The 26,757-nt window shown below is 53.2% G+C and overlaps 9 protein-coding genes across 9 annotated transcripts; 4 read left to right on the top strand and 5 right to left on the bottom strand.

Moving 5' to 3' along the window:
* Nucleotides 1-671: 671 nt before the first annotated feature.
* On the top strand, nt 672-1,001 carry CGCA056_v001198 (uncharacterized protein; the record flags this gene model as incomplete). The annotated part of the gene is made up of 2 exons (XM_037316459.1): nt 672-777; nt 871-1,001. The coding sequence occupies 2 exons, from the start codon at nt 672-674 to the stop codon at nt 999-1,001; spliced, it is 237 nt and encodes a 78-aa protein (XP_037184339.1).
* Nucleotides 1,002-3,149: 2,148 nt separating this feature from the next.
* AQR (RNA helicase aquarius) lies at nt 3,150-7,663 on the bottom strand (the record flags this gene model as incomplete). The annotated part of the gene is made up of 5 exons (XM_037316458.1): nt 3,150-3,607; nt 3,660-5,914; nt 5,962-6,781; nt 6,838-7,325; nt 7,380-7,663. The coding sequence occupies 5 exons, from the start codon at nt 7,661-7,663 to the stop codon at nt 3,150-3,152; spliced, it is 4,305 nt and encodes a 1,434-aa protein (XP_037184330.1).
* Nucleotides 7,664-8,322: 659 nt separating this feature from the next.
* On the top strand, nt 8,323-11,152 carry CGCA056_v001196 (Uncharacterized protein; the record flags this gene model as incomplete). The annotated part of the gene is made up of 5 exons (XM_037316457.1): nt 8,323-8,610; nt 8,670-9,482; nt 9,535-9,690; nt 9,749-10,651; nt 10,703-11,152. 5 exons carry the CDS (start codon nt 8,323-8,325, stop codon nt 11,150-11,152), a joined length of 2,610 nt encoding a protein of 869 aa, XP_037184329.1.
* Nucleotides 11,153-11,499: 347 nt separating this feature from the next.
* On the bottom strand, nt 11,500-12,750 carry GH5FP-2 (Glycosyl hydrolase 5 family protein; the record flags this gene model as incomplete). The annotated part of the gene is made up of 1 exon (XM_037316456.1): nt 11,500-12,750. The coding sequence occupies one exon, from the start codon at nt 12,748-12,750 to the stop codon at nt 11,500-11,502; it is 1,251 nt and encodes a 416-aa protein (XP_037184332.1).
* Nucleotides 12,751-14,478: 1,728 nt separating this feature from the next.
* Nucleotides 14,479-15,763, bottom strand: CGCA056_v001194 (putative PH domain-containing protein; the record flags this gene model as incomplete). The annotated part of the gene is made up of 2 exons (XM_037316455.1): nt 14,479-15,489; nt 15,545-15,763. The coding sequence occupies 2 exons, from the start codon at nt 15,761-15,763 to the stop codon at nt 14,479-14,481; spliced, it is 1,230 nt and encodes a 409-aa protein (XP_037184331.1).
* A 3,326-nt stretch (nt 15,764-19,089) lies between these two features.
* psiK (4-hydroxytryptamine kinase) lies at nt 19,090-20,312 on the bottom strand (the record flags this gene model as incomplete). The annotated part of the gene is made up of 3 exons (XM_037316454.1): nt 19,090-19,486; nt 19,539-20,026; nt 20,079-20,312. 3 exons carry the CDS (start codon nt 20,310-20,312, stop codon nt 19,090-19,092), a joined length of 1,119 nt encoding a protein of 372 aa, XP_037184386.1.
* Nucleotides 20,313-21,499: 1,187 nt separating this feature from the next.
* Nucleotides 21,500-22,748, top strand: NCS2 (Cytoplasmic tRNA 2-thiolation protein 2; the record flags this gene model as incomplete). The annotated part of the gene is made up of 2 exons (XM_037316453.1): nt 21,500-21,582; nt 21,644-22,748. The coding sequence occupies 2 exons, from the start codon at nt 21,500-21,502 to the stop codon at nt 22,746-22,748; spliced, it is 1,188 nt and encodes a 395-aa protein (XP_037184333.1).
* A 169-nt stretch (nt 22,749-22,917) lies between these two features.
* Nucleotides 22,918-23,864, bottom strand: OAC1 (Mitochondrial oxaloacetate transport protein; the record flags this gene model as incomplete). Its single annotated transcript, XM_037316452.1, has 2 exons — nt 22,918-23,156; nt 23,216-23,864. The coding sequence occupies 2 exons, from the start codon at nt 23,862-23,864 to the stop codon at nt 22,918-22,920; spliced, it is 888 nt and encodes a 295-aa protein (XP_037184336.1).
* A 1,272-nt stretch (nt 23,865-25,136) lies between these two features.
* Nucleotides 25,137-26,421, top strand: Wdr82 (WD repeat-containing protein 82; the record flags this gene model as incomplete). Its single annotated transcript, XM_037316451.1, has 3 exons — nt 25,137-25,274; nt 25,337-25,571; nt 25,628-26,421. The coding sequence occupies 3 exons, from the start codon at nt 25,137-25,139 to the stop codon at nt 26,419-26,421; spliced, it is 1,167 nt and encodes a 388-aa protein (XP_037184335.1).
* Nucleotides 26,422-26,757: the final 336 nt, after the last annotated feature.

The raw sequence follows: 26,757 nt of genomic DNA, 5'->3' as shown, positions 1-26,757 counted from the left end.
CTATCAAGTAGGTGGGTTCCGTACGGAGTACGCAGTAGTAGAGTTGAGTTTGCACTGCAAGAGTGCCTCACCTTCTTGCCATGCAATGCCAATCAGGAAAGATGAGAGGTGTTTGCTGTCTGGAATGGTCTCCCATCCCAAACCTACGCCGTCACTGATAGTCTGATACTTAGGTGCCAGATGCCAGACGTCCGTTCCGGTTGCAGGTACGGGCTACGGAGCAACATCACCTCGGTCTGCAAGGTGCTGCAGCTCTGAAGCCTGAAGCTTTGTTACCTGACCTGTCCCCATACAGCCCTTACACGCACTCACGGCGGCACCGGGGAAGGAACAGTGGGGGAGAGCGGGAGAGAGAGGAGTGAAGGGGAGGAAGGGGAAGAGAAAAAAAAAAAAAAAAAAGGGAAGGGCCAGAACAAGAGGAAAAATTTAAATTGCTCTGGAGGTCGGTTTCAAACACGGACCCTGGACAATGGACAAGCAGGGCTGGACAAGGGCATCCCCAAAAACCACTACGATAGTCGAGCTCGCACCCCTGCAGATGCCGGGCTTCACGGAGTGGCTGACACGTGCACTTTGCCATACATCATTGTCCTCATCTTCTTTTAAGAGGTCTTCGTAGACCAGACTGCTCTGAGCGACTATCTTATTCCAGGAAAATCGTCATCGCTGCCATGGATATTTCAGAGTACCAATCCCAATCCGATCCCAACTGGACAGCGGACGGGCTATTCTGTAGAGTTCACAGCTTTCGCTGTTACCACCGTAGCCATCGACTGGGTAGGTCCGGAGGTGATAGCAGTCATACACCCTCGCTTACAGTGTCCGTAAGCTCACTTGAATGACTGTCGGCCGCTGATCCTGATACGACAGGCTATGGTCTGATCTTGCTGGTGTTCTCACCCGTTGACACGCCCAAAAGAATTCCCCATCACTACGCCCCAGGTCGGCATCGTTTTCCCATCAATCACCCATCACACGTGTCGACGCGTCGAGATGGGTAAATGAGAGCACGGCCTACAAGCCGAAGGAGATGAGATGGGACTTCCGACGGGCCTGCATGACTGCAAAGGGCACCCACACGCCCGCGCTGCTCACATGTATACTCCGTCTTAATGCCCCGTCTTGCGAGGGATCTGCGATATGCCAAGGTACCTGGTCCATTGCCCAGGCAGGCACCAGACCCTGGTACACTTGCCCCAGGATCGCAGACGAGACCAGACCAGACGACACAGACCATCTGTGTAGGACGCTAACGGGTCTATGGAAGTTTGCCCGTGGTTGCTCGTGAACTAGACACCATACAAAACCAAGGGGACTAATGCTTAAACTGAGGAACTTACGGGCTTGGATGAAAGGGGCCGCGGAACGGGAGTTGTCGAAATAGCCAAAGTACGGCGCGCAAAGTGATCCCGTCGTTGAGGACCAATTTCTCATTCCACCGGTTAATTGATTGCATGACGTACTAACACGACATAGCGTGGTGGTCGTCGCGTCCAACATTACAATCGCTCCAGTCAGCCCCATTAGCTACGTCCCGCTAGGTACATAGGTACTATTGGTCTTGTCGTCCCTATGCTCTTGAAGTGCGACTCGTCGATGATTTGCCAGTCGTTCTCGCGGCGTCCTTTTCCTGCGTTTCCATTAAAATTATGGCCGATTGGTGGCGAGTCACGCGTGTCGGACGCGTTGACATACATCAGTTTAGAAAAGAGGTTTCCACAGCGGTGGTTGACATCAGCCTGTTGCCGAGCGAAGATGAACCTGGATAAGCACACTTTGGTGACAGGAGGCACTCGAAAGTTGAAGCAGGTAGATTTAGCTAATGACGACGCTTGGGAAGCCTCTGCCAATTCTGTTGGTTTCCCCCGTCCCAGGAGAATGAAAGTACAGCGCTAACGGGCGGGAGCACTATTTTAGACGTGGAGTGTTTGCTCCCAAGGGGCTTGTTGCTTCAGGTTTGGGGCGAGTCATCTCTCTTTTAATAATAAAAAAAACAAAAAAAAAAAAAAAAAAAAAAAACCTCCCATCGTTGCCTTTCACCTAGATGGCTGTACGGAATTGTTGCTCTCTTTCTCTCATTCATTGAGTGGTCGCACACTATTCGTCGGGAATTTTCTATTCCCCCTGCCACCTGCCAAGTAATGACATGTTCCGTGGTCTCCATGACACGCATACTCGTGCAAGCTGACTCTTACAGTTTTAACTTAGTCGTCTCCTGCAGCCACACAAGGTGCCTTGGACATATCCCAATATCTAACCAAGCATCCACGACCCGTTGCCACTCGCAAACCCTGGGCTGATGTTGTCAGCTTGCACTGTCACTGCTGCCGGTGGCGCGTTCGCTCTAGTCCCCAAGAAAACCCCGTCTTCGCCCGGCCTCGTTTTGTCCCCGGGAAGTCAGGCAAACTTCTACAATACACCTGAGTGTCGTCACCATGCATGCTACAGCGAGTTCCTTCCCCGCTGTTGAGGTGGTGGTCAAGACCGTAAAGGGCGACGTCGCGCGCACCGCCAACATATCGCAAGCCACCCCGTGGACGGCTTCGCATGTCCCATCTGCCGCTAGAAAATATGGTATGTTGATTTGATACACACAAGGACTAGGGGTAACAGAAGTTTCCCAAGACTGTGTTCTGAGACTGTCCGTCCCTTGTTCCGGCGACTGGTCGTGCCACATTACCTTATCCCCATTTTTAGATCACAGATCCATTCATCAGTTGCCTCGTCCTCTCAGCGTCAGACATTCGACGAAGTATCCTGGAAAACGGCAACACTTTTTTGTTTCTTTTGTTTAGCTTGCAATCAGCATATACTACATACGGGCCGTAGGCAAGAGCATCGTCATGAAGCGGATAGAAACGGTGTCCCAGACATAGCAAGAGAAGCCGGTGGGATGGTGAAATCCCGGATGGCCTGTTGCATCAACATTACTTTGAATCTTTCTTGGTCCATATACATGTCCAGGGCTTTTCCTCCCTCGTTTCATAGTCATCGCATAACCTCAAAACTTCGACTGGAAAAAAAGCCATCTCGGCACGTTGATAATCAGATCCGCCCCGCTTCGACTTCTACTGATCGACACGCTTGCATCTTATCGGCAGGGGTTGTCCATCTCCAGATGTCCCCAGAGATGCCCCGCCGCATGCTTGTCACGCTTCGGCTTCCTCAGCATCCTGGGGCTCAACGTCATCGTCTTCCTCTGCCACCTCTTCAACGTCGTCCAGAAGGGTCTCTTGTATCTCCATCTCGACCCCACCAGACATCGTACCCTCCGCCTGTATTTGCTTGACCTTGGTGTTGGTCATCTCATACACGTACTGCCCAAGATGCTCCACTCCTTCCATACAGACCTCCCCAGGTACCGCGTCCTTTGCGATACCAGCAAACTGTCTGTCCGCCGGCCATAATTCGCCGGTAACTAGCATGAGTTTATCAGGGCGAGCCAGAAGCTGCTCGAACGCCTGTCTAAGTTCATAACAAGCCTCGAAGGTCTCACGACGGCCAAGGATGTAGAGGCCTAGACGCGCACGCGAAAGTGCTACTGTCATGCGGCGAATGTCTCGCAAATATCCAACTTTCGATGTACGGGTCAGCGACAGAATGACGTCTGTGGGCTAGTTAGTATCAAGCTGGCATCATCTGGTTTGTTTCCAACTTACAGTCGTTCTGCTCGCCCTGGTATTTGTCCACGGTTGTCACAACCTTGGGCATGCCAAAGATCGCCTTGTTAGCGCATCTGTGGGCTAAGACATCCTTTACCAGGGCTCGCTGCCCAGCGTATGTCGTGAGAATGCTGACTTTTGAGGCAGGATAGCCTAGTAGACGCATGTACTGGTAGACAGCGACCGCATACTCTGCTTCTCCCAGATTCTGAACAAAATGGGGTGTAGGCTCTGTCTCTCCACGACCTTTGTAGTCAGGGACATTGATGAACTGGTAGTCGTATTTGAAGCCCGCATTCGCCGTGGTGTACTCGCCTTCACTCTCAACATGTGGCAGATTGCCCAGTTTGGGGTACCGCCACGAGTAAAGGCTGGCAATAGATGGACGAGCTCTTCCTTGTTGATCCAACGTGATTGTGGGTACCCCAAGACGAACGAGTCGGGAAAACAGAGACTGCTCAAGGTTTGTGTAGTGGCGGAAAGCTAGGCTCTGGATGACAGGAGAGTTCTGGAAATGGTCACCGCAGAGGACAACTCTTTGCAGAGCCATTTGTCCATTCTGGGGCTTCTGCATCGCCAGCGGGATGAAGTTCTCAATTTCGGTGATTTGCGCAGCTTCTTCCATGACCACATTGTCGTAGTGGAAACCAAGAGACGCAATCTCTGCCCGCCTCATAGCTGCATGAGTCGATGTCATGGCAATCACGCGAGCCTCGTTAGTGAGCAAGTAGTTTGCCTTGTCTTTCTCACGGCGCAGGATCTCGAACGGTATCGCGTCAGCCAGTTCGGAGAAGATCTTCTCAATGTGACGGTAACATCCAATGGCGATTTCGAGAACTATGTCCCGGTCGGCGTCTGTTGGGAAGAGTGGTTGAGGCGCATCTGAGAAGAAGCGATGGAAGGGGAAGGCAGCGACAATGTTGGCAGCACTTAGTTCCCCGTCCTTGGTCACTTCAGTAAACTTTGCCCACGCTGGCTCGACATAAACAGAGTTGAAGTATCCAGCAGTTTCAGCGGAATTGCCATGGGCGCCTGGGGCTCCGAGACTGATGGCCAAACGGTTGACCTCCTGCAGATATCGATCTCGGTTCTCCAAGAAAGATTCTACCCTTCCATGTTTGCTGAAGTTGCCCTCAGTGTAGAGCTCTTCTTCGCCATGCCCAAGGCGGAGAAGATGGCGCTCGTCAATGTCGAGGGCCACAATCTTCGCAAACAATTGATTCAGGGCTTGATTGCTGTGTGCGATGAGTAACGTCTTCTGCTGCGGGAAGTTGTGGTAGATGTTATTGATGATTTGTGTGGCAACGTCTGTCTTTCCCGTACCCGGCGGACCCACGATGACCGTAAGCCCGGGCTGCGTTCCTGAAGTGATTGCCTCTACTTGCGAGGGAGTAAAGCGCACCGTGTTCAGCTTCGGTGCGTCGACGGGATAAGGGCCCATGTTCGGAGGTTTGTAGGTCGACACCTTGACAGTCTCAACATCTGCTAGCAAGGCCGGCTCAACACCACGGCGGCGTTTTTTGGAGGGTTTTGACGGTGGCTCGACGATCGGTTTTTCGGCCGTTTTCAGCACGTAAGGCGGGCCAAAGCTCCCGGTGACATCGTCGCTTGGCTCAACGATCTTTCCGGGCAAGCTCCCCGTAAGATGCTGCCAGTCCAAGAAAGTATCGCGGTAGTCGATCGTCTTAATTCGATTCGGCAACTGCTTGTACGTCGCTCCAGCTGGGTCGCCGTACCCGAGGAAGACTTCATGAATCCACGAGGCAATTGGAACTTCGGAAAGCGTCAAGCTACGGATAGACTCCAAAACTGGCTTGAAGTTGTTTTCCCTTCCGCTACGGCGCATGATCAAATTGACCTTCGCATAGGCCTCGGGAGGGTTTGCTGATGATTTTTCAGCATCCAAAGCGTACGTTCTGGAATCCAATTTCAACTGCAGCCTCCGCCGGTTATCTTGATAAGCAGAACCAGGACGCACGACCTTGCCCTTATCGTCTGTGATCTGGATGATTTCAGCCGACCGGATGGAGATAATTCCAAGCTTTTCAGCCTCAGAACGTGAAGCGTCTCCGTTGGTGATGCTGTTAGCAACGGGTGCCTGAACAGCAACAAGGAAGACCACGTCGTCAGTTCGTAGAGAATCCCACTCGCGCCTGATACCGTCATTCAAACGACGGACATCAATCGAGATCTCTGCCCGAACCAAAGATGGCTTATCATCACCTACGAGCGCCGGAGCGACTTCGAGGATGCTGGGTGAGTTAGTAAATGGTCTCCAACATATAACGCCATAACTTACGATGGTTTTGTTGTCGGCAATGCCATCTTGGAGAAGCCTTGGAAAGTCGTCTCCCCGGGTCTGCGGCTTTCGGGGCGAAGACGTCGGATGGCTGACTCCACGTCTTTTCTAATGCCGTAAAAGGACTCGGCGCGGTACAAGACCAACGACCTCCACAGAAAGTCACCAACAGACAGATACTGAAGGTTGAGTTTCGGTAGAGCAAGTGGGTGAGAACCATTGTAATCATCGGTCCTCATGATGTTGTTCTCAAAGAGAGACTGTTCAGTTGGGACCAGGCTCATGCCACGTGCTACTTCTTGGAAAGTCTTCCGCCTCTCAAACGTGGTCAGAATAACCTCGATGAGGAATGTCCTGTCGATGTTCATCTTGAAGGAGTCAGGATAAGTGGTCCGAAGACGGAGCAACCGTGACAATTCCACTATCTCTTCGTCGATCAAGGGTTCCAACAGGCTCGAGAGCTCATCCCTTTTGTCGATGGAACCATAGTTCGATAATGCAAGCACCGTAAGCTTGTCTTTGAAATGCTTTAGCGCCACCTTCTGTAGTCGTGACAGATTTGCGCAATGCTTGTCGTAAGATTCTGTCCGGCTGAGCTGCGCGCCCGTTTGGTCATCAATCGTGAAATACGTGTAGTGACGGAGAAGTACATGGAGATCTCGCAGCAGGCTTCTGTCTTCGTCATTGAACATGGGAGACAGCCTCATGGCAGACAAAACATGCAGATCGATCAGTAGAGAATTAACGTAGCGCCGAGTTGGGAGCTGGCTCTGCAAGTCGGTCAAGAACTCGACGAGGCGTTCGCAGTAGAGAACCTGATCTGGGCTTAATTAGCACAGAGAAACTCTCCTCTATTCCCCGACGCCGAAATCATACCTGGCTTTGCGTTTTCTGTATAGATCAAACTCAAGAAATGCAGAATCAAAGTGTACAACCATGACCGATCGAATCGCAGCTTTGCCTTCGTGGCATCGTCAGCAGCATCGTATCTCTTTCCAGCGGCCCGCCATGCTTTCCGCACATGGGGATTCTGGTCGAGCTTTTCTTCCCGCAGCTCCTCCGTTGACAAGTTGTGCCAGATCGAGATAGAGACCAACGGCGCGCACTCCTTTCTCACGATAGCACAGTCGAGACTCTGGAACGCTGAAATCAAGAAAGACAAAAGGTGGGTTCTAATCGTAGGTGAGAGTGTCTGGTCGAGTGTCATCGAAAGAACTCGGCGGAATAGACTGGAGAAATCGTCGGGTCGATCTTCAAATATGCTCCAAGCCTCAAGCTGCTCGCGGCGCTTCGCATTGACGAGGAGAACCACCAACAAAACGTGGTGATTGGACGATTCTTCTGTATATCCAGGCCATAGCCAACTTCACACTCTCGTTAGTCAAGGCTATCATCAGCTTGCATGTATGGTGGCATACCTTTCCAGTGTCTGCAAGCTTTCCAATGTCAAGATCGACTTATACGGGAAGCCATCATGCTCCAAAACATCCCAAATGTCTTGCTTCAAAACATCGTTCTTGACCTTGACCTTGGCTGGCTTCTTAGTAGCCTTGAGCCAGTGCTTCTTTGCTAATTGAGCAAAAGAGCTCTCGCCCTCGATATCGGCGACGGTCGGGCGATCGCCTGGAGCCTTTGTTTTGGATCGGGTAGACGGTGCAGCTTGAGCATCGCCGCTCTTCTTCTGCCGCTTGGCTGTGGGCATTTTTTGCGATGTTGATCAAGACAAATCGGGCGCCAAGATTCGCGGTCGCATTCCGAATCGAGAAAATAGAGGTACGGGGTCGGGTCGGGATGCGCGCAGGCGTAAGTGTTGACAATGTCGAGATGCTTAGCCTGATAGCTCCAAAAATTTCAGCCTTGCATTTCTGGCAGTTCTTCCATGGATGCCCGTTTCCAAATCCTCCACGCGACGCGGTCCTTACCCCCTGCTGACTGGCTGGAGGCACCTAAAAGTACCTACCTGCTGGGCCAGGCCAGTTGGACAGTTCCGTTAGATAGGTGTGCCTAAGGTACCTTACAGAGCCTCAACTTTAGCGGATGCCCGATACAGTGTACGCGCACGGGACCGCGACGGGCCATTAGCGTCTTTGCTTCACTGCACCGTGTGTTTGTTTCCACTGCGATACCTATTACCTGTGCTCTGAACAATCGATCCTTGAACGTGTGCAGCTCTTTCACTTCTCAGCCTTGCGCGAACATCACCGCTGTCAAATAACGTACATACACCAACAATTTCCACCACCCATATCCACACGAACCTAGGACAATCACATTCAGGTGGTACTTCCTTGCGAATGGCACGCGCCATCGATTTCATCCGCAGCTTCTGATCCGAGCACTATCTGCCACGCGAATCTCGAGATGCCGGCCGCCGTTGCGTCGCACCGACACGAGGTGCCTGGAGTTGTTTCCTTCGCAAAACTGCTGGAAAGTCTGTTGGCCCGGTCAACGGAGGTCAAGTCCACGCCCGCAATCGAACCCGCACTGCACAAAGTAGACTTTGGCGATCTTGACAACCAGCTTGGCTATGTGCTGGAGATCTCGCAGCCTGCCGGAGAGGAAGATGCACCCACTACCGGCGTCCAGAGCAAGGCGCAGCAATTCGCCATAATTGAGACTGCTGTGCGGGACATGTTCAGCAACCTAATTGTACATCAACTTCATAAGCAATCCTGGAGTCAAAGCTAACGAGCGGCCGTTGCCGACAGGCTACAACACCGATCGAATCTCCGGATTTCGTTAAGGTCTGGAATCTTTTTGATTTGCTCATCATACTTTCCGACGAAGAGAAATGCGATCCCGCGTTATTGTTCTGGTTGGTGGAGGAGCTGTTGGACAGCCAAACTATTGCCGGATGCCGGAAGATATTTGATTTCCTCGAATCGAGGCGAGAAAGGATCACTGTCAAGCACTTCAAGCAAAAACAGTTGGTCATTCTGCGCAGCTGTAATGAGCTTCTGCGCCGTCTTTCTCGCGCGGAGGACACGGCATTTTGCGGACGGGTGTTTATCTTCATGTTTCAGAGCTTTCCTCTTGGCGACAAAAGCTCCGTAAACTTGCGAGGCGAATACCATGTTGAGAACGTGACTGTTTACGATGACCTCGGCGCCAAGGACGACGACGCTGCCGATCAGATGGACGTGGACCCGCCCAAGGAGGTTGCCGATGTGGACGCGAAATCCCAGACGAAGGCTGTCTCGTTTGATGCCAAAAAACCAGTCCAAGCCGATCAGCCACTCGACCCAGATGTGTTGTACCCTCTTTTCTGGTCTCTCCAAGAGACATTCAGCCAACCAAAGAAGCTCTTTGAACCAGATAACCTGGCAAGTTTCAAGCGCGGCTTGGAGGCGACCATGACCTCCTTCCGAGCGATTCAAGCCGAGCAGGGCCAAAGACCGCCCAAGGCAGTAGATGAGGCCCAGCGAAGCTTGAAGCGGAAACGAGAAGACGCAGAAGAGGGTGACCTGGCAAATTCATACAACCCAAAGTACCTGACCAGTCGGGATTTATTCGAGCTAGAGGTATGTTTCGGCGCTTCGATGGGGCGGAAATCGTGCTCATTGCTTCGCGCAGATGAGCGATATATCGTTTAGAAGACACATCCTCGTTCAGTCTCTGATCGTCATGGACTTCCTTCTATCTTTGTCTAGCAAAGTGAAGGAGAAACTAGCCGGCAATGCGCAGAATAAGTCGGTCATCTACGTGGGCCAAGTTCTTAGCGACGAAGATGTTAGTAACTCTTGGTTACCCGAATCCAAGGCTCAGGAAAGCTACTAACGCGTGGCAGACGAAATGGGCGACGGAGACGAAGAGGGTCATCGTCGACAAGTACCTCAAGCATGGGACTGACGGCCCGTACTTCAGCCGTGTTGTTGAGACTGTTCTCGCTAGAGATAAGAATTGGATTCGGTGGAAATCAGAGAACTGCCCATCGATAGAGCTGCCGCCAGTGTCTCCTGAGACATTTCTCGAGGCGAAGAAAGGCTCACAGCGCACAGCTACGAAGAAGCGTCTGAGATCCATACCAATGGGTTCTTTGCCCCTTGGCTTCCTCGAGGAGGGCAATGAGGAGACGGCGATGCAGAAACTCAAGGCCGAGGAGAGATACAGCTTGCCGGAGCTGGAGGGGTTCAAAAGGAAGATAGCTGACGATGACTTCGAGATCGAGATGCCCACGAACAACCAAACAAAGGCCGCTGCCGTCGAGAGCAAAGCTAGCAAGAGTTGGCGAGCTCTCAGAATAGCAAGCAAGACAAGGCTAACTTTGTTTGACAACATTGATGACCCAGACAAGATCGATGCTATATTCGAGGAGCCTGTTGATGCAGATGAGGCCGATATAGCTGCGGAAGAGGCCCCCAATAGCGACGAAATGCCAGCAGACAAGCGGCCCATCATCATATCAGGGCCACCAGGAGCTGGTATGGCATCTATCTTTGGCCTATTGGCTGAGAAGCATCCTGAATCGTTTACACGAGTGCCTCAACACACCACCAGAAAGGCGCGAGAAGGCGAGGTGGGAGGCCAACACTTTCACTTTGTGGACGCGCAGGCCTTCAACATGATGAGAGACGGCGATGCGTTGCTGGAGTTCACGACTGTCGGTAACGTGGACTATGGTACGAGCAGGAAGGCTGTAGAGACCGTTGTCGAGGGAGGAAAGGTCCCGATAATGCACATGGAAAGCGAGGTAAAACGTCACCGCCATCCTCGTCTTCGAACGTTTCTAATCATTTCACAGGCTGTTCAACAGGTCTGGGACCTTGGCTTCGCGGCTCGGTTTGTTCTCCTGCTACCACCTAGTAACGAGGTTTTGGAAGAGCGGTTGAAGAAATCTGGCAAGCACAAAGACGATGTGCAAAACATCCTCTCCAAGTCTGCCCCCTATTTTGACACGGAGTCAAATGTCAAAGAGGGCTTCGACTTGGTTCTGACGAATGAGGATCTTGAGTCAACCTTCAAGAGTTTTGAGGGTTACATCTACAGCACGCAAGAGGAACATGTTGCCAACGGCCAAGCTGGTGATGGAGATAAGCCTGTAGCGGACGAGGCGGACGAGGCTGACGCCGATGCACCCATGACTGACGCACCGTCTGATGGACCGCAAGCCGAAGAGCCTGCGCAAGATAAGGAGGCCGACGTGGAGGGAAAAGCCGACCAGTCTGAGGAAGTGAAGGAGGCGGCATCATAGAGTACCCCGCGCCCAAGTGGCTGTAAATTATAGATACTCATAACTGAGGTGGCAGATGTTTGATACCCAAATACTGATAAACATCCGCTTCTCGGACTCACCCGTCGACCCTGAGCAGCCCTCATCTCATTGTGTCGAATTCTGTGAAAATCTTGAATTCCGATCTGCTTTTGCACAGACTGGTTGACTTCTATGAGAACGAAGTCTTGCCCCGATAATCAGATGACGACATGACAAGAGGCGAGACAGGTATTAAAGATAATAGGGGAACTATTAGGAGCCTCGTGGCTATATGCATAAACCTGTCAGGAGACGCTTCGATTCCTGTCATCCGTCCAGAAACTATTCTACGGGCCCTGTATCACGGAAAAGATATTGCCCAACAAGCCTTTGACTAGTGGGTTTCTCCATCCCTTCCAGTCACTGTCCATCGCCCCCCACGTCTCGTTGAAATCGACGACTTTGTTCCGCACGTAGTATGTCCCCTGAATCGCCCACAGTGCCCAGTCCGCATCGTTCCCCTCCAGATACCCAACAAGGCAGGTCAAATAGGCGTGGTCGTCGGCCGATAACCCGTCCTCTGGGCCGCCACTCATGCCCACGCCAAACTCGGACAAGAACAACGGGCCGGTGTAGCCTTCACCCTGCTCCAGCACAAACCCAAACAGGGCGCCGTACTCTGTGCGCTCGACATTGCAGTCTCCAAAGTTGGGCGTCGTGACGGTGAAGCTGTAGCTATGCGCCTCCCAAACGTTCTTCCCCTTCCAAGCCGACGTGTCTAGCGTCTTTGTATGCAGGGGTGAGAAATCGGTGGCCGAGTTGAGGCCGCCGATGATGACGAGCACGTCCGCATTCGCCTCATGAACCGCCTTGGCCCCGCGGGTCACGTAACCGTACCACTGGTCGGCGGCAAAGGGGATCTGGGTCCATGTCGCGCGGAGCTCGTTGCGAATCGATATGGCGATGACGCCCGGTCTCGTGGAAGCCCACATCGACACTTGCTGCAGTCCCGCGAGCCACTCGTTCGTATCAAAGTAGCGACTGTTGGTGGCCCAGTAGAACCTGGCGTCCTTCCACCACCCGTTTCCGTCGTCGAGGTCACAGCACCAGCTTGCTTTGCTGACGTGGTTGTCGAGGATCGTCATGATGTCTCGCTCCCAGAGGACGTCAATGACGCGTGCAAACACATCACGCTGCGTGATGTTCAATTCAGCAAGGAAGGGGTTCTTTTGGACCGCCTGGTCGTAGAGCTTCAGGAGGTCTGCCTCCGCGACGCCTGCTGCCTTGGCACCATTCGTGAAGGAATCCCGGATCCCGACACCCGGGGTCAAGGCGTGATCAGTTGAGAATGTGAGACGGACGCAGTTGAATCCCTCTTGCTTTATCCAATCAGCCAGGTAGTCGATAGACTGCTTGTGTAGGCCCTCTGGAAGGTTGACCTCCATGTGGCCCGCCCAGTTGATGCAGCGAAGCTTGACGCGTTTGTTGGCGGAGTCCGTGATCCAGCGACTTGTTGAGAAGAGAGGTGTCTGCGGCTTTTGAGCGAGGGCGGGAATGGCGAGCCAGCTTAAGGCCCATAGCTGAAGCAGGAGCCTCATCTTTGCGAGAAGTTGGCGGGTGACCCCGTGATTGGGCTCGATACAAGACCCAACGGGCTTGCCAGTAACACAGCCTCTAGCCAGGATACTCGGGGGATGTAACAATACAGATTTCGAAACTTGAAGCCACCAATGCAGCCTATGCGCATGGAGAACAAAGCATGTAATACAAACACAGGTGTTGAAAAGAAACGGGATCAAGTGAGTGATGGAGGTTGAACGAAGGATTGTTAGTCGAGACTCAGGCATCCATCTGGAGCTACTGAAGAAGGTCTTGCCTGGCTTACAACAGGTATTATCGAACCACGAGGACGTTCTTCCCAACTTCGAGTTGGCAGCTGAGAGTTTCCGGAGACAAGAGCTTACAGCCGGGCCGCAACTCTGGGGCCAGTCCAACACGGAGCACATGAACGGGGGTTGTTGGTGAGATATACATAGTCACTAGAGCCGAGCACACATAGCAAACAGCACGCGACTGTTCCCACCTTCCCAAACTCACCTCAGAGTCCGCAACTCCGGCCAGACGAAGACGAATAGAGGCAGCCAGCAATCATCCACATTCGCCTCCAGACCGTGGACTCGTGCGCATGGGGAATTCGACCTGTCAGTCCTCGAGAGCAGGTGGGCTCGGATGAAAGCTGATTTGAGCTGCAGGGTCGTATCCCTCACTCAGGCAGGCTGTAGTCAGGGACAATCAAGAGTTGGACGTTAATAAGTCCAAAACGGCAGCGAACGAGAAACGAGAAGACGGTTGTGCCTCGACACTCGTCAAGGTCTTGCCCGCAAGCGGCAGGGGAGCTCTCTGCTGGACACATGGCCGTCACAGCGTGTGATTGGATGTCTCGCCTAGGGACGGCATGAATGAAGGTGGATAAACACGGAGGGTTGGTGGAGGTGGCAGCCACCACGGACGAACAAGAGGAAGGTCGCGGCTGCGCCCGGGCCACCGCGCGATTGGACCGTCCGAAGGGGGAGAGCCCACGTCACCCGACCGAGCTGTGCTTGCTGGCCGGCCTGGCCCCTCCCCCCCCCCCCCGGGCCCTTTCATTCGCGCATCCCACTGATGGCTACCCTCGATGGAGACTCTCGCGCGTGCCACTCTTGGGCCGGCTCTTGGTGACTTATCCAGTTGACGATACTTCCTGAACATCATTGGTGGTTCCTGTACGTGCTACGCTGGATCGGTGAAGCTTGGCTCTGGCTGGATGATTCCCAGTCTTCAATAGGTAACTAGACCATCAAGTGACCAAGGCAAAAGGTGAGAAATTAGAGTCATTTCGCGACGTTCTTGTGTCTCTTGGCGATCAACAAGGACGTAACTGCGCCCGATTTCACAAGACTCCCTTCAACGGCAGATTGAGAACCAAGTATGGTTTCTGAAGTGTTTATTTTATCATTATTCATCGTCCGTTTCCTCATGGAAGACGGTCGGTAGCTACCGGCTACCGCAGTAAACTTGGTACGCTTAACATACTAACATGTTCAGCGGTAGAAGGGGATCCGTCGACAGTCTCCTCGCGCCCCAAAAAGAACGCATCGGTATAGACTCCCTTCGCCGTCGGTGGTGTTCCCTCAGCAACAGTTGGATGCCGTTTCCTCCCAAAAACAATATTTTCCAAGACTCCGTAAAGTCCCATATACATCGTAGCTTCATGCGTCGTGGATAAGAATGATGCAACGCGAAACGCCCGCTCCGAAAAGAAAACTCTGGATTTCGCCAATGCTGGCTCATGCCGCAGACGTCGGCAGTGGTTCTGAAGCTGCGGCACGAACCTCAAGCTCTCTCCTCTTGGCGAAGAGGCTTTTGAAGGCGCCCAGGCAGTGAATCAGCGATTCCTCATCGTGAGCACAAAATCGGTAACTCTTCTCCTCAGTGATGAGCTGGAGGCAGTGCGTTTTTGACTTGCTCACGGGGTCGATGTCGACTACGTTGACTATCGCTGACATTGGCCTGATGAACTGGGCCGTATACTCGGATTCGTCCTTGTAGAGAATAAAATTTCGCGGCCGCAATACACCCCAGAGGTTTTTCCACTGCCTGACGCCGCCCTTGCTGCGGAGGAACCAGAGCCAGCCTTGCCAAATGACGCGATCGGGGTCTTGGTCGAAGTTGAGGCCACTGACCTGGCTCGCGTTACGATTCCCGAGGCTAGGCCGGGATGTCAGACCTTCGCCGTCGCCTGGAGATTGCACCGCCAAATCCTCGATAGACATGCCTTGAATGCGTTGAATGTCGTTATCGGAGAAATCGGAGTGTGACGCCAACTCGTTGCCAGAGTAGCCTGCTGAATCCGCCATCTGCGAAGGGCGGCGACGGTCCGAGCCGACAAATCGTGGTACCGGGGGTTCCAATGGTTCTGGTGAGCTAGATGCCAGCCTCTCGGGTCTGGTAGTTTCCGCACCCTGCCCAGAACTACTTGGTGCTGCCATGTAGGATTGTCGGCGACCACCAATGGGACTAGCAAGCAGGAGCTCACCGTCCTCTTCTTCAATGCGCGCATGATTCCTGATCAGTTCCACCCATTCCTCTGCGTCATTGCCACTGCTAGCCTGGAGGTGGTAGTTTTTAGCCGGGGAGAATATGCCAAACACGTTCTTTCTCTTGTTTTTGGGATCTTTCAAAAGGGCAACAGCCGTCAAGTCGGCGAGGTATAGCTTGTGTCGCAGCTTGTCCTCCTTATCGGATCTGTAGATGGAGAGTGAGGTAGGACGCAGGACAAGGTAGATTGACTTCCAGGCCTAGTGAAACAGTCAGAGGTGTCGCACATCGTGTTGCGGTGGCATTCGGACAAACCTTTGTCTTCTGGGTGCGTTTCTGCAGGTAACCGCTTTTGACGACGCGGTCAAACTCGAAGCTGCCGTTCTGGTTCACGGGCGAAGAATAAGTGTCCAGCGCGAGACGACTGCGCATCCGCGAATTGGGGTCATTCGGGAGAGATATGGAGGAAGGGGGTATGGAGACGTCGATGATAGGCGTAGGGAGTGTTTGGACTTGGGTTTGCGCCATTGCCATTGCGACAATTCAATTCTTGTCGAGTGATCTTGGTTGTAAGCGGGTTGGCAATCGCGTGTAGTTGCGCATCAATAGTTGAACCATTCGGTGTTCGGGCGTACAAACACGACGGACAGATGGATGAGAAGAGCGGGAGATGGGCGTTCGTTCCACAACTCAGACGCAATCAGGAAAAATCGGGCGGCGGGCCAGGTGTTCCGTGAGGTGATCCGCACCGTAAGGTACCCGAAGGCGGTATCTCGATGGTGGGCGAGGTAAAAGTTGGGGTGGCTGGAAGTGGATGTCGAGTGGGAGTCGCGTGTCGGTGGCTTTATTGTTTGGGGGGTGCTGCTACCGCAGCGTAGGGTAGCGTACGACTGGAACCAGGGGCCGTGTCTGGATATCCAAGCTGCCCTTGCCTGTATCTTAAAAAAGCAAAAGGCGAATGCAGGCGTTTGGACACACGTGGGATGGGAAACGAGGTTAGGCGAGACGGGACGAGACAAGACAGGCTGCGCACAGTGTTGAGAGGAGGGGAAGTGAGAGAATGCCGTGTGGGCGAGAGAGTGAGTGACGAGAAGTTATTTGTCCCTAGCACGGATGGTGATGGCGAAAAGGGGAAGGGGACTGTGTGTGAAGAAGTATTTGAGTGGTGAAACTTGGGATGCCAAGAAAAGGAGACGAATCTCGAGTTTTAGAGACGTGTGCCCGGAGATTTATGCCAGCGGCCAGCGGCAAGCGTCTGCGTTTTAGTGTTGTACTTGGGCGTGTTGTGGGAATGGATGGCGTTGTGTTGGGCGTGGATAATATGTCCGAATATGAAGTTCTAGTAAAGACACGAGGGACGGAAAAGGAAATGGAAGCTAATAAAACGGATGGGCCGTAGTGGAAAGTAGCGATGAGGTCAGGGCATCCAGGCTCTAAAGAAAGGGCATGGCGGATGCTGCGGGCCCTCTCGACGGGTGACGGGGAGCCAAAAAGCGAGAGCAAAGGGCAGTGACGATGACCTCCTCCTTGTTGCTTGCTTGCGCGTGAGCACAACCAACAAAACAAAAGATACCTCCTTCGACGTGTCTAGGTATGTAAGGAACCTTACCTACCTAGGTTACCTTAAGTAGGTGCCTTAGGTAAGGTAGGCACTCTATATGGTAGGTACTGCGTAGGTACGAAGGATGAAAGGAGGCACCCCCAGTTAAGCTTTGACGGGGGCGCTGATCGGCGCAGCGATGTCGCAGGCAGAGCGCAGAGGGAGGGAGGGAGGAAGATGGATGGAGGGCACCTACTATCCGTATGTAGGCACGGCAGAGCAGGTTCCAAGGACGGGGTTCGTTCACTGGAGCGCCGCCATCTGAAGAAGGCCCGCCTGCGAAAAGTGTAGGTACGTACTCCCATAAGAGATACCTTGGTACCTAGGTAAGGTAGTGGCAGTGGGGAGTGACAAAATCAGGCCATGGAGCCTCCTCAATGCAATGTACACTAGGTACGGAGTAGGAATTCGCTGACTGGACTGGACTGCTGCGGCCACGAAGGCGGACTTGGCATTGATGAGATGAAGACGGCGGCGCCTGCATTACTCTCGAGGGCCACTCTTCATCAACAACTCACTGCTTCGACATGAACCTGCGAGGGGTAGTTGTCCGCTGGAGTCAGGTCAGGTCTCCAGCTCGACCATGACTGGTTGACAACGGATTCAAGCAGAGTAGAAGATTCAAGGTGACAGGCCTTGGAGACGGGGAAAGGGTGGTTGGGACACTGCAGTGTGCTGTGGAACGGCCTAGCTCCACCAAGGGGGCCGCCGGGCGGGTCACAAAGTGCCCAAGCGTTTTTTTTTTTTTCTTTTCTCTGGTTTATTCTTCAAGGAGCAGGTAGAACGACTAATAGACTGACTGACCACCACCTCGTCGCTCATGGACGTGGAACACGTAAAGAAGAAGCCAAGAAAACTGTGAATCACTGAGCGACAAGCACCGCCCCGTTTCACATTCGAGCCTCTTGGACAAATCGGTTGGGATCGTCTTTCCCCCCCGGGCCCAGACCCTTTGGGAAGAGGAAAAGGGGGGGGTCTGTCTCATGGAGAACGAATTTAACCATCGATGACCCCGAGACCCGCCAGTCCGCGGGAGTCCCTGTTTGAAGTACCCCAAGTGCCATGCCCGTCCCATCTTGTCCTTCAACCCACCCCGCCAGAAGAGGAACAGTTTTGAGATCTGTGTATTTTGTTCTTTTCCGTGCACTGGTGTTGTTTCTGATGGTCCGAACATGCTTCCATTCTCCAAATTTCCTTTCAGTTGGGTCTTGCGCTTTGTGCTAAGGGTTGCCCTGCATCGTCCGTTTGCGAGAGCACAGAGGCTGTGGAACCTTGACAATGATATGCCACTGTCCATCAGTAAGCCACCTTTCCAAACCCCTCCCCGATTAAACATCGGACTCGGCGCGTCTTGCGCTCTCACATGTCTGATGCTTGCCGCTTCCAATCAATCGACTGTACAGCCGGCGTCATGATTAAGCGCCTTTACTTGGCCTGGCATTGGCCCGGGCGCGCGCGAACGCGCGCTTAGGCAGCCTGCGCACTTTCAATGCCCACGTCGTGCCGCCGCCGTCATAATCAATCAATTACCCCGAGCAGAGAGCCTCATTTCGTTGCACTACTTCAACCTCCTTCTCCCAGCCCCGATGGCCCGCGCCCTCCCTTGTCTGACCACCCATAGGCTATGGCACTCCTGCGCCTCGCCAAGACTATTCCATGTAGTGTATGAGAGGACGGCCCGGCCATCAAAACATCGTGACGTTGTGCCATCCCGGCCTCCCGCCTCTGTCCGCTTCATGGCACAAGGGGAACCACACTTCTTTTCCTCACCCTGGAAATACCAACCTCTCCCGTCATTGCCTAGGTTCTCGCTCGCTTACTCTCTTCTTCCCTACCGCATCCCACAATGCAAACAAACAACGCAGAAGAGCGGTGAAACGCTCAGATAAGCTCATGTTCCGTGGCTTGCCACCCGTCTTTCGTGGCTTTCGACCACAATCATGCCGGGATTTGGCAGATGCTAGTGCCTAAGCCCGGTGCGGCCCGATGGCTGGCCGTTAGTCTCTCTTGCGTCCGTGGCTTGGCTTCTACAGCGCACTATACATCCTGCTCATTTCTCACTTGACTCTGATCCTTCTAGGCCGACCCTCTCTTTTAACCACTGCCGTCTCATGTCGGTCCTTCTGTTTTTTATTCAGGTCTTGCATGTGTGTCCGGCCGTGGAAGACACGGCACAGTGGACATTTGAACAGGGAGAGCCTTTACATCTTCCGTCTGATCGAGCACCCATGTCCACACGTCCATCTCTGACCCTGCCGCCTTAAGCTGAAGAGAAAATGCAACCAAGCGGGTGGTCGTCGAACCACCGCCGACTTTTCGCCCAAGCACCTAACACAATTTCCCGTCCTGCTACTGCTACTTTCTCTACCTGTTCTGCATCACCCCAATCGGGCACAGTGGTTCCAAAACCAATGAGATGCACGCCGACATGAAGTAACGTTCTGAAGGCGAAACTGTCATCAACATCGCCATAGCCTTCGGTGAAGCCTTCAATCAACCATAGGCCAGCATCCAGGTTTTTGTACAGCTTCAGCTGATAAAGCTCTGCGATCATCTGACCGAGATCCAACGGTGTGAGGGCAACCTGGAACATCTCCCAGTCTACTACAAAGAGATGCATACGCCGCGATTCCCACCGTACCCCTTGCAAGAGAATGCTATTGCGAGTATTAGTGCATGCTGCTGACAAGTTTGACCCAGATCACGCACTTTCCCGTCCAGAAGTCCCCGTGGATGACCTGGAGACTTTTCTGGTCTACCAACTCCTCGGTCGACTTTCCCACGATGGCATTGAAGATGTCCCCGCAACCACGAAACACCATCGGATGTCTTTTCATCGCGTTCGGAAGCTGCTGGTAGTTGGCCCAGTGCTTGATAGACTGCATGTCCTTGTTCGCCAAAGCAATCTCACGCAGGTTGGATTGTGCCGGCGAGTTGCTCCAGTCGTGGAATCGTCGGAGCCATTGGCCAATTCCCAGACCAATCTCGAGACATTGAGCTCTTACTAATGCGGATTCCAAGAGTGCAAAGTGCTCAATCGCGTAGAGCTTGAGGCTGAGCGGGGTTGGCTGGTACTCTTGCACTTGCGTGTTGGTGTCTCTGTTGAAGTAGAATAACTTCGGTGTGGTTACTGAGACATTCGAGTTTATGTACGGCGGAAACGCCGCTAGGCACTTAAGACAAGACTCCTCGATGCGCTGAGTGGCGGTTAGAGTCAGAAGCAGTGCACAATACGAGAGGGCTTCATACGCAACGGGAGGTAGTGAGCTTGAAGTCTGGGCTTTGGCGGACGAATCCTTCGCCGTGCTTGATGGCCACTTCCGACGTCCCGTCAGGAAGAGGTTGACTTAGGCGCGCCTGGTAGATAAAATTCGCTGTTCCTCCAGTGAGCAGTCGAGCAGAACCGAAGTTGTATGGTGTGCTGGCCAATTCTGCCTTGATGTCTCGCAGAATACGTTCAGATGTGTTATCTTCGGCAGCCATGGCAAAGAGCAGGTCGTAGTCGGTGTTCACAACATGGGAAGAAGAAGGTCGATGTGGTCGTTGACAGAAGCGAGCGGGGTGAGGCTCTCTTGCGATAGTTGTTCATTGAAGGCGAGGATTTTGCAGCCCGAGGGTTTGACGCGACTCTGGTCGATGGCGAGCCAGACACAGTCAAATGAAATCGAGACAAGGCTTCGCGAGAGACTCTGTGCCTCTTAACCAGCCGAGTTTGGAACTGCCGAAAACGGTAGTTGCAACCTGCACCTCCCGCCGAATGAGTCAGACGGCGAGTGCATCTATTCCTACCTACCTTATGCCTGCTACCTACGAACCGGAAACCAACTCGCCGGTGGGCAATAGTGAAGAATGTAGAGCGAAAAAACAACTTCTGCCCATATGCGACGGTTAAGTTAGGAAGCATCCCGCCGAATGGGTCAAAATTGACAGTAGCCGGGTGAGATTAACCAAAAAAGCAAGGCGATGCCAATGATACTTCCACAAGCCATGAAAGGGCTCGCGGCTCATGGTGTGCGGTTCTTCTGCCGAGCTTTCATGCGGTCGAGGGTGGCGGGGCCATTGACTAGTCGAGATTCAACCCGAACTGGTGCCTAAAACAATTTGGGACCCCGTCGACAACTTTGAGTCGGTTCCAGATAGGATACGGACACTCCATCATGACCTCTGTCGCTTCATATATTGGTCGTGAGCAGGAGTCTAGTTTGTGCAAGACACGGTTCGAAGTGGCGATCTTGCATCCGCGTTTTGCATGTATTGGTGGTATTGTCATGTCCATGAACGAGGAGCATTTTGTGGCGGAAAGCATAGGCAAAGGCAAAATAATTAATCTGGCTATTGGTAGTCTCAATTTGTTGATGAAACCCAAACACACGTCTGGTGTGAAGTGAGAAGCCACTTAGGACTCTGAGAACTTAGCCCGGAAAAAATCCCACTGCAAACTGTGTGAGTCAACTTTGAGTGGCGGAACCCAAAAGTCGAACCATCTTTTTTCACAATTAAACAGCCAAAACTATACCGTCGCATTTGCAACAACACGCAGCAAGAGCACACGGCCATAGGCGAGCTTAGATACTGTTGTGTCATACACTCATTTCGGGCCGATAATTTTTTCCCCCCTTCGCTGCCGAACGAGGCCAAACCCAATCTCTGTCGCAGCCCAACTCGCAAGTATGAGCGGATACACTGAGCCACGACCTTGCCGGCGATGCAAGATACCGACGGGTCTGACGGTGAGAAAGGACCCGCTGTGCGAGTAAGCTATCAAGTTTGAACACCACTACATTCTGGAAGTCCCGTGCTGATTGTTCTCTCAGAGCCTGCTATGAGGCACACATTGCCCAGCGAGTGGTAAAGGCCCTTGGCAAGCCATGGAAGGAGGCCAAGGAGAAGATCGGAAACAAGCCAAACGCCAAAGGAAAGTACCTCCTCGGTCTCTCCTTCGGGCATTCGTCTGCGGCCATGGTACAGGTGCTGGACAAGAACCTCCAGAGCCTCCATGACAGAAAGTTGCGCGTCGCCTATGAGGTGCACGCCATCCACATCGACACGGACCTATCGGGCACTTCGCAGTCATCGGCAAAGTCCCCCGCGAGCCAATTGCTGGACAAGTACGAGGAAAGATTTCCAAACCTTTCCATGCTATGCGTGCCACTGAGTGACGCTCTCAGGCTAGATACGATAGACTGGTCTGTACTACCGGCTCTGCAGAAGGACCTCGAGCCCTCGCAGCAGGTCAGAGCCATGCTGGAAGCGCTGCCATCTGTGACGTCGAGGGTGGACATCTTGAGGCTGCTCGTGCGGCATCTGTTGCTGTCGCTGGCCATAGACAAGGAATGCCACGCGCTGCTTCTTGGCTGCACGACAACCGCCTTGGCCGAACTGACACTGGCGGAGACGGCGAAAGGGAGGGGTTTTGCGGTGCCCTTGCAAGTGAATGACGGACAAGTTCCCATCACGACGTTTCCACGTTCGAAGGAGCAGTCGGAAGAAGGCCAGCCAGCCAGCGGAACTCAGAAGACGACGTTCCCCGTCTACTACCTATTGAGAGATGTTTTCAAGCGGGAAGTGACTACGTATACTGGACTCGTCCAACCACCGATCAGGGAGCTGATTCAAGACGCGGGTTCGAGTAGCAGCACTATCGTGTCGCATAGAGAATTAAGCATCGAGGACGTCATGACCCGGTATTTCGAGGAGGTGGAAGAAAGCTACCCATCGGTCGTCGCCAATGTCGTTCGCACCACTGGCAAGCTCATACGAGAGAATGCCGGGGATGCGTGTGCACTCTGCGGAATGGATCTGGACGAGCATGGCTACGCCAGGTGGAAGGGAGAAATTGGCGAGGATCCGGATGATGTGAAGCGCAAGAAAACTGCAGGACGACTATGTTACGGGTGCGAACGGTCTATATATGGGTAGATCAAACAGAGAGGCATCCCCACGTCCCCTTCTCAGAGCTTGGCCTATTCCCTGCCGCTTTCCTGAGCCCCAGCCATCCCCGGCCATGACGAGTCCATCAAGTCTATCCAGCTCTTTTGAACTCCATACATGCAAACGCTGATTCAGTAAGTACAAGATCGGTTTTCAATCACGGGTTTTGCAGGGCGGTCGTAGGCAGGATGCGATCTTCGAGCTTCCTAATCAGCTTGTTCGTTTGCTCGGCCAAGGTCAGGGTCAAGATGGTGTGGGGGAGAATTCTGGCCAGGTGAGGCAGGAATCCCTTGTAAATGGCGAACAGTCCCTCGGTGCGGACGGTCTTGGACAGGCAGTCAAAAACTCCCTTGTACAGATTTCCGTTTTGGTTATACAGGCGGGACATGATGGTGTCTGTCGGTGAACATCAGTAAAACTCATTCAATAATATTCATCATCGAACGATCGCATACCAGGAGGATGCATTACGCAGCAAACAACGAAACCGCTGACAGTACTGCTGGCAAGGTGCAGAGGAAGGCCCTCTTCCATGCCCAGATGGCGGACTAATCTCCTCTTGGCAAAGAAGTAGGTGGGCAACTGGACAGAGCTTCCGAAACCGGTTCTAATCATGGCGGCGCCAACACCGCGGTAGAGACCGCGAACTCCCTCGTTGTGGTAGATCGAACTGAGGCCGTTCCAAGCGTTGCGGTATTTGTGCTGTGTGCCGACGGGTAGGAAAGGAGAGAAACTCTGTAACCGGGTCTTTACAAGGAAGAAGGGGCTACCGGCAGCAGCTCCCATTATTCCCGATCCAGCACCGCAGAACATGTTGATACCCAGGCTTTGCTTACTGCCATCATTGTAGATCAAGGAGGCGAGACCGTGGCGCATGGGCTCGTAAAAGCCTAGACGGCAACCGTTTAGCAGGACCTGGTAGACGTACGCGCAGCCGATGCCACGGTAGATGCCCCGAACGCCCTCATTCCTGACAATGACAGATACACCCTGCAGAGGTCCGCGGTACTGATGGGGTTGATGTCCCTTGTCCTTCAATTCTCCTTGCAATTGCATTCTAGATGTCGTCGAAGAGGGGTCAGCACACTGCGGCAGCGCCAACATGGGGGGGGGGGGGGGGCAAGCAGCGCCGGGACGAACCGAATTTTGACAGTCTCAAAGGGATGTGTAGCCGTCACGGCACCGCAGGCGGCAATGCCGCCGGCGATGAAGGCGCTGTTTCGATGGTTAGCTGCGCCATCTCACGGATTGCCGGTCTGCGGGCCGCAACTTGCCCTAAGGTTGTCGACATTGCGCCGGTCTTGCTGCGCGTATAAGAATATAAAAGGGTATCAAGCAGGTGAAGCTGATCGCATTTGCAATGGCGATCGGGGTTGTCGGTAAATTGTAGTAAAAGAGTGACACCGTTCGGAACCTTAGGACCTGGAGACGGCACGATGGGGGTTAGCAACGCGAAAGAACAGCTGGAAATCTACCACGGTGGGTTGACGCCCGGCCAAACAACGCAGAAGCAGAAACGAGGCAGTCAAGCGGCGAGCAGGTCTTACATATTCACTCCTTCTAGCCAGAGCCCAACACCAGGTTGTCGCGCACTTTTTGAGTCAACAAAGTCGCAATGCACGATGATGATATGGACGGGTTGGCACCAGACAGGACGAATTGACTCTTGGGCTGCTGGGGGTCGCAGGTAGGGTACATATCTCACTAAGCTCCGCGCGCGGAAGAGAAAATGGGAATTTTTCTTGTCCAGCGACGACGGCCGTGGATAGCCATTGCCGATCCCGGCGTTCGGAGCTGCCAATTGGCAGGGTTGGCGGACAGCAGCGGCCTAAACACCCCGGATCCTGGCGGAAATGGGGGCGTTGCTTTAGCTGGCCCATTGCCAGTGAGGCAGTTTGCAATGCAGAGTCGGTCGTCATCGCAGGTCGTTGCACTCTGTGGGCCAACTGGCCTGGCGTGGCTTGCTACCTAGCTTTGCTAGGGGATTCTTCTGCTAGCTTTACGGCCGCGCGTGGTGTTAGGACGTGGCTGATATGAGTCGAGGTACGTACCTACAGAGCAAGGATATCATAGACCCCCCCTGGAAGCTCCTTGCCCCGCCAACTCTTGGAGCTTCCAATTTCCTCGCTGTTGTAGTCGCGTCTTCTGCATCCGCATTGCTCTGGCGCCGCGTTCACCAACAGTCCACACGCCTTCTTGCGACAAACCCACCAAGACTACAGAGTTTGGCTCTGATCGGAGTTGTCATTTCCCAAGCCAACTCAAGGCATTGAAGCCTCCGGGTCAACGAACCTAGGGCAGCTTGACAAGCTCGATCTGCGACGCTGCTGCCCACCGCCACAACGCCAATTGCACTGAAAGAGCCGGCAATTCGTCATGGCTTCGACACCCATGGATCTGGACTACCGGGACTCTACTCCTGCCAATGGAACTTCGCTGAATATCACGCGATCGCTGAACGCAAATAACACTTCTCAATTGAGCGATGTTGTCTCGACGTTTCGTCCTACAAAGGTAGGCAGGTCCCATGACCCCTCAATCATTCAGAAACGGGTGGCGCTTACACCTCCTTCCAGTTATTCAAGAGGGACGACATCAAAGACGGTCGGCCGCAACCTCATGTTCTCTCGCTTGACTTCGACGATCCGGGTGAGCTTCTGATGACATCCGAAAGCGACGAGACCATTCAGATCTACAACGTGAAGGAGGGACGGCATGAAAAGAGTCTCTTAAGCAAGAAATATGGCGTAAAGCTGGCAAAGTTCACTCATACAAGTTCGAGCATTCTTTATGCGAGCACAAAACAGAATGGTGAGAAGGATTTGAGTAGCGGTAGGGAGGGCTGGAGACGCTGACAGTCGAAATAGACCAGATTCGCTACCTTGCCACCCACGACAACTCCTTCATCAGATACTTCGAGGGCCACGAGAAGAGTGTGACAGACATTGCAGTGCACCCGGGAGCTGATAACTTCATCTCCTGCAGCCAGGATAACACAGTCCGCCTGTGGGATGTATCCACAAAGCAGTGGTGCGGCCAGCTTTTCCTCAATACGCCATACCTTGCCGCATACGATCCCTCGGGACAAACTTTCGCAGTCGCTTCTCCAAGTAGCGGAAGTGTGTTGCTGTACGACTGTCGCAACTACGACAAGGCGCCCTTCGCGACTTTCGACCTGGTCGATGTGGGCAGACACGTAGACCCCCAATTTGTGATTAGGGGCTGGACTAAACTGGAGTTTTCGAACGATGGAAAGCACGTGCTTGTCGGCACGCGTGGAAGTGGCCACTTCCTCATCGATGCTTTTGATGGCAGCCTGAAGGCCTATCTCCGCAAGCCTGAAGGCGGCACTCGACGATTGGCTGCGGGTGAAGGCGTAAATGCTACTTACAATGGTGTTTCGAGAATTGATCCTGCCACGGCGGAGAGCAGCGGTGAATGTTGCTTCTCGCTGGATGGTAGATTTGTGCTCAGTGGTACCAAAAAGGATGTCTTGGTATGGGATACCTTGGCGCCGCCGAACGAAACGAAGACTCTCAACCCCGCCTGGACTTTGGAGGACAAGCGAGAGGCGGCAGTGCTGGCATTCAACCCTCGGTACAACTTCTTCGCGACGGCTGACCAGGAAGTTGTCTTCTGGCTGCCTGACCCGCCTCAATAGGATGGAAGGTATGGTTCAGAGTTGTTAGGAAGTACTGCAAGCTGGCGGCGTTGACAGGGACTAGCATTTTCGGAGTTTAAAAGACAAGATACCCAACTCATGCAATTCCGTGCCAAGAATTATCGTAAATACGACTGAACGCAATGTGATTCATTTACTCACTATCCTCGAATCAAATAACATTTGCCAAGTTTCTGGCTTGGAGACCCAGGTTCGCAGCAGTGACGTGCTGTTTAGACTTGCCCCTCATCACGGCCACCCATGGCCTCAGTGTGGATTGACCGCAGCTACCTACCTCAGGTTACCTAGCTGGACCCCACCAAAATTCAATCCTCC

The sequence above is a fragment of the Colletotrichum aenigma genome (assembly GCF_013390185.1).
Source record: "Colletotrichum aenigma strain Cg56 chromosome Unknown KSG_Cg56_contig01, whole genome shotgun sequence".
Lineage (NCBI taxonomy): Eukaryota > Fungi > Ascomycota > Sordariomycetes > Glomerellales > Glomerellaceae > Colletotrichum > Colletotrichum aenigma.
The sequence above is the reverse complement of the archived record's forward strand: the minus strand, read 5'-3'. Positions and strand labels throughout refer to the sequence as shown.